The sequence below is a fragment of the Callorhinchus milii genome, unplaced genomic scaffold (genome assembly GCF_018977255.1).
Source record: "Callorhinchus milii isolate IMCB2004 unplaced genomic scaffold, IMCB_Cmil_1.0 Scaffold14, whole genome shotgun sequence".
In the NCBI taxonomy this organism is placed as follows: Eukaryota; Metazoa; Chordata; class Chondrichthyes; order Chimaeriformes; family Callorhinchidae; genus Callorhinchus; species Callorhinchus milii.
Genome location: NW_024704755.1, coordinates 12472328 through 12486191, shown reverse-complemented (window position 1 = coordinate 12486191; position 13864 = coordinate 12472328). Strand labels below are relative to the sequence as shown.

At 43.3% G+C, this 13864-nt stretch overlaps 1 protein-coding gene and 1 non-coding gene across 2 annotated transcripts; one reads left to right on the top strand and one right to left on the bottom strand.

Annotated features, from left to right (window-relative positions):
- On the bottom strand, nucleotides 1-8465 carry nrn1la (neuritin 1-like a). The gene is made up of 4 exons (XM_007889592.2): nucleotides 8432-8465; nucleotides 7415-7468; nucleotides 2026-2158; nucleotides 1-280 (listed from the first exon to the last, which is right to left on the bottom strand). The coding sequence occupies exons 1-4, from the start codon at nucleotides 8463-8465 to the stop codon at nucleotides 1-3; spliced, it is 501 nt and encodes a 166-aa protein (XP_007887783.2).
- On the top strand, nucleotides 1643-1714 carry trnav-uac. The gene has a single exon. It is a non-coding gene; the product is annotated as a tRNA-Val (tRNA).
- Nucleotides 8466-13864: the final 5399 nt, after the last annotated feature.

Sequence of the window (13864 nt, the reverse complement as noted above, 5' to 3'; positions counted from 1 at the left end):
TTACATGTTGACCATCAGCACGGCGAAGGACAGGACGGGGGTGGTGAGGCCACACCACAGAGAGTCGGCGGAGCCTGTCAAGCTCTGCTTGTTGGATTCGTCTCCATCCAGCTCCTGCATGGTGCCCGACAGCCTGACCCTGGAACTGCACAGCTCGTGCAAGTTTCCCTCGAACTTCAATTTCTTAGACTCTTTTCTCAGCGATTCCCAGATGGAAGCAGCCTCGTCGGGACAACCTTCCAGGACGGAATCAGCGCACGAGTGGAAGTCGTCCCAGGATCTGTGGGGGAAAATAAGTGAGAGTCGTTTTGAGGCGGGGTAGGAAAATATCTATGTCCCGACCAATATCCCTCCCTCATCCAAATTCACTAAATCACAGGAGTCCCTCGCGTTAGCCTGGCTCAGTTGGTAGCGGTCTCATCTACGAGTCAGAAGGCTGTGAGTTCAAGATCCATCTCAGGTCCTGGAACCTTTCGTGCCTGTGCTGACACTCCAGTGCATTAGTGGGGGGGGTGGGTGGGTGCTGCACTGTTGGAGGTGCCGTCTGCCTGTCCAAGTGGTTGTTAAAAGATTCTATGGTGCTTTGAAAGGAAAAGGTGTCCAATAATCCCCCTCAGTTATATTAAAAAAATCTAATTTCTGAAATGTCTTATTTGGGATTTGGGGCTTCAAGTCAAAAGGAACCTTTCCAAATCTTATTATAAATTAATAGCGTATTACTGAAGATAATGTTGTATGACCTTTCCCTGCCGTTTGAACAATCAGAGTCACTGCTAAAAACCAGCACTGACTCAAAATCAATTTGCTTTTAATGCTTTTCTTGGTATTTTAGTTTTAAAGTCACGTTTTAAGGTGCGTGAGATTTTGGTTGAATCAGTACAAAGGGCAAAGAAGCTTCCTTTTTGAACCCAAAGCGTCTCAAGCCTTAATTTGTAAATTATACCAACATCAGTGGGAGAGTCAGACAATGATAATAATTCCTGCATTTGATATAGCGCCTAATCGCGTCACTGAGACATCTCAAAGTGCGTCACAGAATATATTGTAAAATGGAGTGACTGTGTATTTTGTGGGACAAACACGGCAGTCATTTGCGTATCCTACAAACAGTCGTGGATTGAGTGATCACATTTTTTTTGAGGGATTATTACCCCCAGAAAGCGATCTGCCAATCGACTAACAACCGGGTTCCTATTTACTGCTGGTCTGGCTGTTTCCAGTCCACATCTTTCAGTGACAATTTAACATCCAAGTCCATTGATTTCCAAGAGAGTTGGACACAGCCAAAATAACCACGAATCAGCCGATATTATTTAACCGTTAGAGAGAAGAATTTTAATAGTTCTATAATATTGATATGTTTCCAAGCATTTCACAGTAATTACTCTCAAATCTACTTTCTTCTTTATTGTAGGTAAAGGTCTCCTTGAGACATGTTGATTGCCTTCTCCATCTGGATGACTTCGCAAGGATTCACTGCGTATTTTGCAGGCAAATGCAGCAGCCAATTTGCTCGCAGTAATGTCTCGAAAACAGCCGCTGCCTTCTTTCTAGTAGTAGCCAAAGAACTGAGCTTGAATTGCAGGGCCGGAATCCTTGCTCTCCCAAATGTCAGCGAACACATTTGGAAAGAGCTCATCGGCATCCTGTATCTCAGTGGTTAGAGCACTCGCCTTACAAGCAAGAGACCTGGGTTCGATTCCCGGCAGGGTGAAACATTGGACAAGTAAGTTTCCTTACTCCACACACCTCTGTTTATCTAGCAATAAGTAGGAACCCAGTTGCTAGTCAATTGGTGGGGGCAATAATTCCTTCCCCAAAAATAATATTAATAAATTGGTCACTCAATCCACATCTATTTGTGGGACACTGCTGTGCGCAATTGGCTGCTGCTTTTAGCCCACAAAATTCAATTCACTTGACAGTATGTTCTGTGAAACGCTTTGAGACATCTCAAAGACATGATAAGACGCTATATCAAATGCAAGGATTATTATTATCTCCAAGAGGAGACCATGAACTCACCGACACACCGTGTCCAGCTCCTTCACCTCTTCTCCTTCCTCCTCCATACTTCTGGTCAGACTCTCTCCCAGCTTGAGCAGGCACTCTGCAAATCCCTTGTAAATGTGATTGCATTTCTTGTCAGTGGCAGCAGCTGGGATGAAGACAAAAGCTGGAAATGAAAGCAAAAAGCTTTTAGTGCCCGCAATGCTGTAGATGTCTGCTTCTCCTTTCCTCCTGACTCCCGATCGCTAAGCCACGCTGCTTTTGTGAATCTAAAAATACTGTTCTGGGTTTCCTTGCTAAATTTGTTTTTGTGCACATTCAGAAGAGGTTTCAGTGAAGATCAAACACATATGATACACTGAACTTGTCTTCAATAAAGCCAACACCACCTAACATTAACCCAGCCTTGTTCAAATCGGTTTATTCAATAATGCTTGTAGCCGGTTTTTGTCACATTTAAAATACTGCATGTTGCTTGGATTCTGTGTTTCGGACATTGTTTGAGATCCAGAATGAAATTCTTGGAGTTTGGCAGGATCAGGTCCCGTTACATATTCAGCAGACAGATGTAGTCACACACAAAAAGTGACAAATATCACAATAAAGCAGTCCGTCACAATAGTCAACACAACACATAAACCCCATCATTAACGATAAAATTGATAAAACTGAGCGCAATTGGATGCCACGTATCGCCTAGAAAATACACAGTCAAATCACTTTACAGTATTTTGCGTGAAGCACTTTGAGACGTCTCAACAACGTGATAAGGCCCTATATCAAATGCCAGGATTATTATTATTAATAATAAAAAAAATACAGATGTGAGTTTGGACCTTCACCTCTTTAATAAGCTGCGAGCTTGCAGAGTGCAGTGTTATTGGCAGTGAACTGCACACGAACCCTTGTAAAAGGCAGATGTATGATGTTTGGGTTATAATGAAAAGAAGGTATTTTCATCTCTAAATTAATTGCAGCATCCACTCATGCACTACAATCATGTTAATCTGGGATTTTTTTGATTGATAATTTTGGCTGAGAGCTCATTTAGCAAGAGTTAAGAGGGATGGCCTATGAGCAACATCTAGTCAAGCTCAGGCTGTTCAGTGAAGAAAAGTGACAGCTCTGAAGGGAATATTGTATAGAGGTACAGAAGACGCTAAATGGGATTCAGAACGGAAACCCAGAGCAATAGTGGAGTCCTGTAGCTCAGTGGTTAGAGCACTCACCTAGCTTTCAATTCCAGGCAGGGTGAAACCTTGGGCAAGTTTCCTTACTCCACACGCCTAATAATAATCTTTCCAAAAAACAAAACAATAATAAATTGGCCATTTTCAATCCACGACTGTTTGTGGGACACTGCTGTGCGCAATTGGCTGCCGCGTTTCGCCCACAAATATACAGTCAATTCACTTTACAGTCTATTCAGTGAAGCGCTTTGAGACGTCGAGAAGGCGTGAAAAGCGCTATATCAAATGCAAGGATTATTTATTATTATATATTATAGTTCAGATTCACAAAGGCAGCATGACTAAGTGATCAGGAGCTAGGAAAGAAGCTGAAGCAGACATCTAGCAAATAGTTTGGGGATGTATAATAGATAGACCTACATATTGTATTATTACCTCTCACACCCAATACAATAGAGACTGTACTAATGTACTAATGAATCTTCGTGATGTTCCCCTGCATGATAGGTACTATATAAAATGCTATGCTGTACATCACAATGATCTGACTCACCAGTTCTGTAAACTACAGTCCTAGACTCACTCAGAGCTGTGATGGATTAGTTTCGAGCCATATCGCACACACGAGAACTATTTTTTCTGCTGTCAGATAATGAACAGTGGAATTTAGATTTATGCACATTGCAACAGAATGGGGAACCCAATATCTTGGGTCAACGTATGTCTTTATCGTATGCATTTATGTATTCACTGTATGATAGTTTTTCACCACCCCCATGATGCCCGTTAAGATTATGTTTTCTATATTTTCACCATTTATTGTGCTAATGGATTTAAAAAGTAATGACAATAATAATCCTTGAATTTGATATAGCGCCTTATCACGTCTTCTAGACGTCTCAAAGCGCTTCACAGAATATACTGTGAAGTGAATTCACTGTATATTTTGTGGGCGAAACGCGGCAGCCAATTGCACACAGCAGTGTCCCACAAACAGTAGTGGATTGAGTGACCAATTCATTGTTTTGTTTTGAAGGAATTATACCCGCCAATCCGCTAGGCTCCATCTGCCAATTGATTAACAACTGGGTTCCTACTTACTGCTAGGTAAGCAGAGGAGTGTGGAATAAGAAAACGTGCCCAACATTTCACCCTGCATTGGACACACCAAACAATGCCAATTCCAAGACAAGAAATAATAAGAATCCTTGCATTTAATATAGCACCTTTCACATCAGGAGCATGCCTGAAAGCGCTTCACAGGATTTACCGTAATGTTCGTGGCTGCCCGATTTTGTAGACGAACGCAGCAGCCAATTTGTGGACAGCGATGTCCCAAAAACAGCCAGAAAGTGAATGACCAATTTTATTTGGGGAATTGCTGTCCAGGATACTAAGAGAAACTCCCTTCTCTTATTGAATAGTACCGTGGGATCTTTAACATCCATTTGAACAAGACCTCAGTTTTAACGTCTCCTCCGAGGCACAGAACCACTGACACCGCAGCGTATCCCAGCACTGTATTTGAATGTCAATCACGCGAGTTCAAAGCCCCAATGAGGGGTCTGAACCACCAACCTTCTGACTCAGGGTAAGAGTACTGAACCAGGCTGACACCTGAGGTAAAGAACACTGCACTGCCCCACCCCCTGAATACTACACAGTCAGAAATACAAGGCAGTTAATTTCTACTTCATAACGTTGGCCTTTTGGACATTCCCACATCGCTTTCTTCGCGAATGTTTGTAAAATAGCCTAAATGCTGAAGTAGTCCACACCAGCACTCAAAAGGATAAATACATACAGTGACAAGTTAGTGCAATCCAGGTTTGATTTCCCATTAGCGTGTGAGGGAGCTGTAGTGCTGAATATTGCGTGCAGGTACTGCTGTTTACTTCAATTCCCTAATTACTTCAATGAGTCCCCAGCGAAAATAGACAATTAAGAAAGCGTGTTTCACAATAAACCCATTGACCTGCTCGGTAGCCAGTTTTGTGTACGGGGAAGAGATTTCCCCGAATGCACATTTGTCATTTACAATCTGATCGATCGGGGGGAAATGTTGTAAACGAATTCAAATTGGTGGGTTGCCTCCCGTTCCGTTTTGAAGTTAATCAGACAGCTTATTACACCGAATCCCAACTCTCACTCGCACGCAACGACTTCTGGAGCAGCTGGGCAATTGATTCAGATTTATTTATAGTGAACAGTTTTGTTTTAAACTGTTTATTGTCAAGTTACGGTTAGGCAAACAACTATGTTATAGCAAGACATTGCTGAGTAGTTGAGAAGACGACAACAACTCGCATTTATATAGCCCCCTTCAAGCGAGGCAGTGTCTTGGAGCATTTAACACACAGTCAAATCACTTTACAGTATATTCTGTGAAGCGCTTTGAGACGTCTAGAAGACGTAATAAGGCGCCATATCAAATGCAAGGATTATTATTATAATTATAGCATTTGATATAGCATATTAAAAGAGTAGTGACTGTAATTATGTACCAACGCACCGCTTTGTACAGGAATGTCCCACGACAATAAGATGAATGAGCAAGGACAAATATCGGTCCAAGCATAAAAAAAAGCCAATTTCTTCAATATTATTTCATGGTTTGCTTCCCACTTATTTCTTCAAGGAGCCCCTCTCCTAGTTTATCCTTCCACAGAAAGTCTTCCGTGTGGCTGATTTTATTTTCAGGCTTTATTACATTATCTAATCTAGACAGACAGTGTTCAATGTAGCCCAATAATCATCCACATCCTAATAATTAATCAATCCCGGTGGACTGAGGACCATTAAACCAAGCATATCATCTGACCTGCTTCATAGCATCCAGTTAAGAAGCGTCCGTTGATTAATTCCATGTAATTGCTTGTGCCATTTTCTCCTCGATTGCTGCTGCTGTTTCTACTTCACCTCTGGAATACTGAAGCTGGTTAATGACTGAGGAGTCTATTGACAGTGAAGCATCTGGCAGGCAGAGCAAGGTGATTGCTGCCTTAATGCATAAGCTACAAACTCTCCAGGCTTATCTCTGTTCTCAGAATACTTTGCATTGGCCAATCTCATCAGTATATTGGTGTGTTGGTCAGTCAGGAGCAAGTGCACTTTCCTTTTGTTTTCCTCCAGTGGGTTTGATCGTCACTGTAAAGGTGTCACAAAAATGCAATCTTACCTTCTGAACCACAGGCCAGTATTGAATGAATTGTCAGAAAAAATAATTTTGCCTTCCGTTCTTCCTTCCTTCTTTCCCTCCCTCATGTCACCCTAGTCCTTTGCAAAATGGAGGATACTGTCTTGTCATCAAATCGCTTCATGCCCGGGCATTTCTCTGCCTCTCCAACCTCCTTACTACCCGCTGGCTCTGGCCTCCTGCTTGTCCCTCGTGGTTGTCTGCCCCTCCATTTGTGGCCAGGGTTTCAGCCACTACACCCAGAAGCTTTGGAACTCTCCTCTGCTCCCCAATCCCTCCGCCTTGCCCCCTCCTTCCCCTCTTTTAAATCACGACTCAAGACTTTCCTCTTTGATCGTGCTTATGGTCATCTCCTCCCTCTCCCCCCGGCTAGGTGTCAGGCTCCGCAGCACTGCCCTGCGTGAAGGGCGCTATACCAATGCAAGTTGTTGTTGTTGTTGTTGTTGCCTTTGGAGGGCCCGTTAGTAATGATGAAACCAATCCATACGTCTCAGCTAGAAAGCGAAGGCGTGGAATCATCATTTGCCTGCATTGCTGAGCAGGGCTGTGTGTGTGGGGAGGGAGGCATGTACAGTATATTATGTGGTTGCAGCTGGAAAAGTTCTGTTAAGACCAGATGTCTCATAAAACATGATGCTTGGTGGTTGTTCATATCAAACGGTGCTTAGGCATTAATGGATAACAGATCAGACATTGTAAATGTTCCAGCAACTGTGGCTCCAAAAGTGGGGAGGTTGCATGGGTTTAAACGGCTATAAAGGGTTCCGTTTTATGAAACTGGCTGTGAGAGTTCCACGAACAGGGGAGAAGCATCGCCACTGCCATCATTTGCGGATTTTTAGAGGTGGAACAGAATGCTATGATCCACTGCACAGAGCCGAGTGTCCCTGTATACACCTGGAGATTAACCTCAAACCCAATGGTATTATGCTGGTAATCCCTTTGGCGAGCGACAGTCTGGCAATGTCTGCTCAATGTTGCTCAAGGCTGGCTCTTTGGTAACCAGGAGGGATCTTGCTGCATACTGAATCCAACAGCAAGAGATGGATTTTCTTAGCAGTTTGCCAAAGTGCTACAACAAGGCAATACATAAAGAGTACAGGTTTTGTAGAACACTAAAGTAACCAATCATTCTTGATGATTCCCCACTCTACCATCCTATAATTGCGTGTGTTGTACACTTGCCTCCTGTGGATTAGATCTATAGATCACGGCAAAGGTGTTCGATATTCGTCATTATAAAGCTTGCACCCTTTATAGAGTCGTGATGGCTAAGCAGCATCAGAGTCAGGCTTCAAAGTTATTGACTTGGTCTCAGCCTGCCATTTCGCCTGCCCATTACCAAATCTGCCTAATTGTGCCTGCAATGATTAAACACCCCCTCTTATGCATTAGATGTTGGGACCTTAATCACTCTCCAGTGGATAATGTAATCAATAACCAAGGTCAACATTTTAATAATCAACCTGGCTATTAAGAGACAAGAATAGTTGTCTGGGATCAAGTAAGGTTCCCGCAGGGACTCCTGTGCAGAAGTTAAGCGTCTGTTTATCATGAGGCAATGTTTGTGACCTCCAAAGAAGTTGTGTATCCAATTGAGATACATAATAACTCAGCTCACTCGGGAGCAGACTGACAACCCAATTCCACGGTTAGTAATGTTCTGGAGTTGTGAAGAAATAGTGAAGATGCCCTACGTGATGTGATATCCAGTAACTGAGTGAATAATACCTCAATCCCTCTGCCTTGCCCACTCCTTCCCTATTTTCAGATTACGTCTGGAGACCTTCCTCTTCAACAACAACAACTTGCACTTAAGCGCCCTCCAGGCAGGGTAGCGTCTCAGAGCGCTTAACAGCCTGACTCCAAGCCGGTGGGAGGGAGGAATTGCAGGTAAGCATGGTTGAAGAGGGGCAACCATATTTTTAGTAACCTTCCACTCCCCCACCTCCCCCCCTGCTCGGCATCAGGCTCCACACTGTTAAGCGCTCCGAAACGCTACACTGCCTGAAGTGTAAATGCATGGTTGTTTTACATCCCAAATCCCTGGAATCCTCCTGCACCACCATTTTAAGGGCAGTGCTGCGAAGCCTCTTGCAATTGTGGCTTCAGCGTGCAGTTGAAATCTCACTGCTGTAATAGGTCCTAATGACAATTCTACAATGGATGTATTGGAGCAAACATTCAATTTACCAGTTAATTTGCATGGCGTGCCTCTTGGATTTACTATCTCATCCTGAATGGCTTTGAGAAGCTTTTATAATTCAGGAAAGATACTCATTTGGGTTTTAATGAGTGGAACGCAATTACAGTACAACCATCGCTAACCCCACCCCCAAGCGTTGAGTCTTCGAAAACGCAGACAGAATCCATTGTTTCTTTTAGCAGACAATTTTCTTCAACGGACTAATTTAACCCTATCACGCCTTTTATAATAACTCTTAATATTGACATCATTCTGGTGTGAAGTACACAACAATCCCCTGCCCACTCAAAGCAATCCTGGGATAACACCAAGAAATGTATTGCATCAACAATCTTGACCAGACGTCTGGCTATTGTGGTTGTGCTTTTATAACCAACAACAGACACTGATCATTTGAACACAACAGAATCAGAGTCTTCTTTCTCTGAGGAACCATTGATTCCATTGAGGATCCTTCCAATAATCCTTAAAAGGATTAATTGTATACCTCGATATCCCTTCTCTCGTAGTCTTATTTCTCGAAATCCCTTCCCATTTCAGTATCGAGGGAAACTGAATGATCTTGGAATTAATCCTGCTGTTCTTCAAATAACTCCCTCCCAAGGTGAACCCTGAATGCCAGTGATAATAATCCTTGCATTTGATATAGCGCTTTTCACGTCCTCTCGACGTCTCAAAGCGCTTCACAGAATAGACTGTAAAGTGAATTCACTGTATATTTGTGGGTGAAACGCGGCAGCCAATTGCGCACAGCAGTGTCCCACAAACAGTCGTGGATTGAAAATGACCAATTTATTATTGTTTTGTTTTATTAGGTGTGTGGAGTAAGGAAACTTGCCCAAGGTTTCGCCCTGCCTGGAATTGAAAGCAGGTGTCTTACTTGCCAGGCGAGTGCTCTAACCACTGAGCTACAGGACTCCACAATGAGGATGGATGAGGATCCTCATTGTGGATCCGACTTTAAAATTTAAGTTTCCACATTTGGGACAACCAAATGTTTTTACAGCTGAAATAAGAAACATAACCAATGGGTAGAGGTACAAAGAGATATCAGCCCTGCAGTTAAGTGTGAACCAATTACTTAGCTTTATGGTTACTAAAAGAGTGGGGTGGGGAAGCAGCATACAATACTGACACTAGATGCGCCATCCTCACTATGCCCCCTGGGAGAGACGTAAGGGGGAGGGGGTCTCCTTTGAGCTGAACTGGCGAGAATGGAGTCAATCCTCTGTGGCGGTCTTGGACATCCAGTTGCTGAGCCAGACAGGTCCGCACTATTCCATGGCACTGCTGATGACAGAACAGCCAACCTGGGTGATTGGCAGGACTTAGAGGGGCAGATCGGTCACTGCGGGCAGGGAATCCTCCAAGTCAGCTCCTGTTAACCTGCAAGCCAAAGCTCTAAGTAAGGGTGGTCCAGGTGGACAAGCAGCGGGAAAGCTTGCCAGACAGTGATATCAATGGAAAATATATAGGGTTAGCTGGTTAAACTCCAGCAACACCATAACACATACTCCGGTGTCCCCAAGCCTTGGCTTGTGCCAACCTGTGCCTAATACTTTCCAGACTTAGGTAAGCAGAATATGTCCCTGAGGGAAAGAATGCACATTCCATTCCAGCCACGTTTTTTTTTAAACCTGTAATTCGCAAGATAATACGTGAAGCTCTCAGTCTGGTTTTACCCTAAAGAATGGTGATAGGTTTCCTTGTGTGTCAATCATAGGCTGACCAGGAAAAAATACCCCATCATAGCTGCTGGAGTTACAGATGGAAATCCTAAAAGGCAGTCAACGCAACCCAATGTTAGACCCTTTAGCATTCCAAAGACAAGTTAACTCGCTGAAGCCCAACTACAGGATTGGAACTATTCCCATCAAATTGACATTTCAATTAGAAATTATTCTGAGCAGCAAACTGGATCATCAGAACACTGAGCATCCGTGAGCATTTTACTGATGTTACAGAGGTGGGGGTAAAAAAAAAAAATGGGTTAAGAGTTTTTCGACCAGGCTTTCAATCTGGGAGAAATGTGTCCACAGGGTTAAAAAGTCACCAGTTAGCACCGACAGACAGACAGACAGCATGTGCTAACTCTCTGATCAATCCAACAACAACAACAACAACATGCATTTATATAGCATCCCAGAGCGCTTGTACGTCCGATGCATGTTGGATAAACCCATCGCAGTCAGTGTGGGAGGCATGTCTAATATAGGCTACTGTTTGCAAGACTTGAGATGCCAGAGAAAGACATACATTTTATTGACGAAAATACGGGCACAGATGAAATTGAGTTCAGTCTCTTGGTCAGGTACCATTCACTCCCTCCCTCCCTCCATGCCCTCCCTCACTCACTCACTCATTGGTTTAAATACAAGTCCATTCCTCTGACTCCTTCTCCCAACACTGTCCCTTCCCTTCTGCCCACCATCCATCCCTAGTGATGTCAAACTGACCCACTGCCTGGCACCTGGTTGGAAAATAACACTAAAATAACAACTTCAAGCCTGTTGCTCTGGGAGAGGGGGTGGGGGCTGTAGAGTAAATGGTTTTTAATTTCAATCAAGGTTTCCTCACTCCTGTCTGTGTTATTCTGTGTCATTCTTAGGATCTAAATCCCACAGCTTTGTAATATTGAAGAGCGTGGCTCAATCTCTCAATCTGATGGGTTTTGTATCCAGGAAAAGCCTCTGGACCCACAAGAAGAATCAGAACGATCCCTTTTATATATCTATATATATATATATGTAATATAACCCTTTAAATCCGAATCCCTCCTGAAACAGATTCAGACCCACAGACTGCAAGGCTGGAGTAGCCAGAAGCAAAGAGAGAAGATTTTATTCACAAAATATGGGCACACGTGCAATATTGATTCAGTCTCTCTTAGCAAGGCAACCATTCATTCCTTGGGTATAATAATTATTTAAAAATATATTATTTATAACAACTTACATTTATTATTATCATAATAATTAAATAATAATAATTATTATTATTATGTACAGCTCTCACAATAATTATTATTATTATGTACAGCTCTCACAAGAGCTGAACAAGTGGTCAGTCGCTGAGTCAACAAACCAAATGCCACTGTTTGTGGTCCAGTCTTCTTACTTACACTTACTTACACTTACTTACTTACCAGTGCCTTGGGACGTCCTCCTGACGTGAAAGGCGCTTTATAAATGGAATCTTGTTGTTGTTGTTGTTACACTCTCACACAGTAAATGCAAATTCTTTTCTCTCTCTCCTCTTATCCCATCGAATGCATATAACATATAACAAGATTACACGTTCATTTAATCATTAACATTCCTGGGAAAGTTATACCATTCACCCACTCCTTCCCTCCCTCTTTTTAAAAAAATACATATATAACAATATCCATCAAACGAAACTCACTGCACTTTCACATCCAATTCATTCCCCCCCCAAAAAAATCTTATTTTAATATCCTTTTTTTAAAAAAAAAAAAACAAAACTACCGTCTCAACCATAAAGATAATTAGTTGATGGTTTGCTTTGTTTTGTTCTTTTTTTGCCCTGGAAAAACATTGCACTTTTTTAAAAAAAACACATATGTTAGACTTACCAATGGATAAGAGGAAATACACACAGTGCAAACGGGAGCCCATTGTGTGTGTGTTGTGTGTGTGTGTTGTGTGGAGTCACTGGTGTCTGTCTGGGTGTCTCAGTGCTGATCTGATCAACTCAATGCTTCCCAACACACAGTCAGACCACAACTCCGCCTCTCAGTCAAGTGCTTACACCCTGAGCCATCCACACAACATCTCAGGGAGGGAAGGAGGGAGGAGAGAGATTGAACCATTTGCCTGGCTTCTTTCGTTTTGCAGCGGATTATAAATTTAATTTCCGAATGATTCAACCCAACTCCTGTCATAGCCAAATCCGCACTTGAAGCATTTGATGGGATTTGATTATCATCGCCCGGTACTTACGGTATTAGCCCGTTTTTTTTTAATATGGAGGAGGGGTCGCCCGTACATTCGCGGTTTCTAGAAGTTGCCTCAAGATTCCCCCGAGGTGGCTATCCCACATAGAGTCTACGGTTTATAATAAGAATCGTTGTATTTTGATATACAATGCTTACAAGGTCGTCGAGACATTTCAAAGTGTAAACTGTAAAGTGTAGTGACTGTGTATTTTGTGGGCGAAACGCGACAGCCAGTTTGCACACTGCAACACCCCACAAACAGCCGCGGAGTGAGTGACCGATTTTATTTGGGGGAATTGTTGGCCAGGACACAGGGGAGAAACTTCCGCCTCTTTTCGAAAAGCCCCAAGGGATCTTTATCGTCCACCTGAATAGGCAGACGCCTCCTACCATGATTCCCGATGCTCTTAAAAGGCCAATGTGGCTGCCTGGACACTTAATAAACACAATGCTTTTCTTCTTACTTGTTTAAAATGGGAGTGCATTGGCCTCAAAGTAGCAAAAATGTTATAGGTTGTCCAGAGATGTTAACATCTCCTCCCCCATCCCCCAGGTTTGGTTGTGGGACTAGAGGTCATCTCTAGAAGACCTATAACATTTTTGCTGCTTTGAGGCCAATGCACTCCATGTTAAACAGTTAAGAAGAAAAGCATTGTGTTTATATTTACATTTATATACATACGGTAGGTAGTGATTTATCCTGTTTTTGCAAACAGGCGATGTCCAAGTAATGCTCGCAGGCTCCCTGAGGGCTGGCGGGGGGGTGGGGGGGTGAACGACCACGGCTCGCACTCTTGAGCCCCCTGTTGCACAAGAGTGCTGGCTTCACGTGAACCAGAACAAAAAGAGGTAAACTATCGATGATTTTTCCATTTTATAAACCAAGGGAGGGTGGGCTACTGCTGAGGGTAAACGACAAATATATCAGAGCAACGAGGCGTGCGGGAGAGGTGAGCCGTCGGAGGAGGTGAATTTGTTTGCCTTCCAAAAGGGGAGAGGTTCAGTTAAACGCGTTACCCACGCAGGACGGAGCTGGAAAGTAACACAAGGGGTCTTGTGGATGCGGGGAAAGGTCTTCAGGGCACAAAGCAATCGCTGCAAACTCAGCGGATTGGGCGGAATGTGGGGTACAGGAGTGACACATCGAAACAGGCTCCGAGTCTGGTAAAACAGCAGATGAACCAAACCCCGTGTTTGGCGTTTATTTCATGAGTGTAAACGCTGGTGCCTTTGGTGAAAACTTGGATACAGTTGGAACGGTCCAAATCCATGGGCGCCAGTTGGAATAAAGGCTGTGGCGGTTC

Excerpts from the sequence above, each read along its gene's own strand:
- nrn1la (XM_007889592.2), bottom strand. The coding sequence starts at position 8,465 with ATGGTGGTGCAGGAGGATTCCAGGGATTTGGGAT. Across the intron at positions 2,159-7,414 it reads GCTGTTGGATTCAGTATGCA|CTGCTGCCACTGACAAGAAA; the intron begins GCAAGATCCCTC and ends TCTTCATCCCAG. Across the intron at positions 281-2,025 it reads GAGCTGGACACGGTGTGTCG|ATCCTGGGACGACTTCCACT; the intron begins GTGAGTTCATGG and ends TTTCCCCCACAG.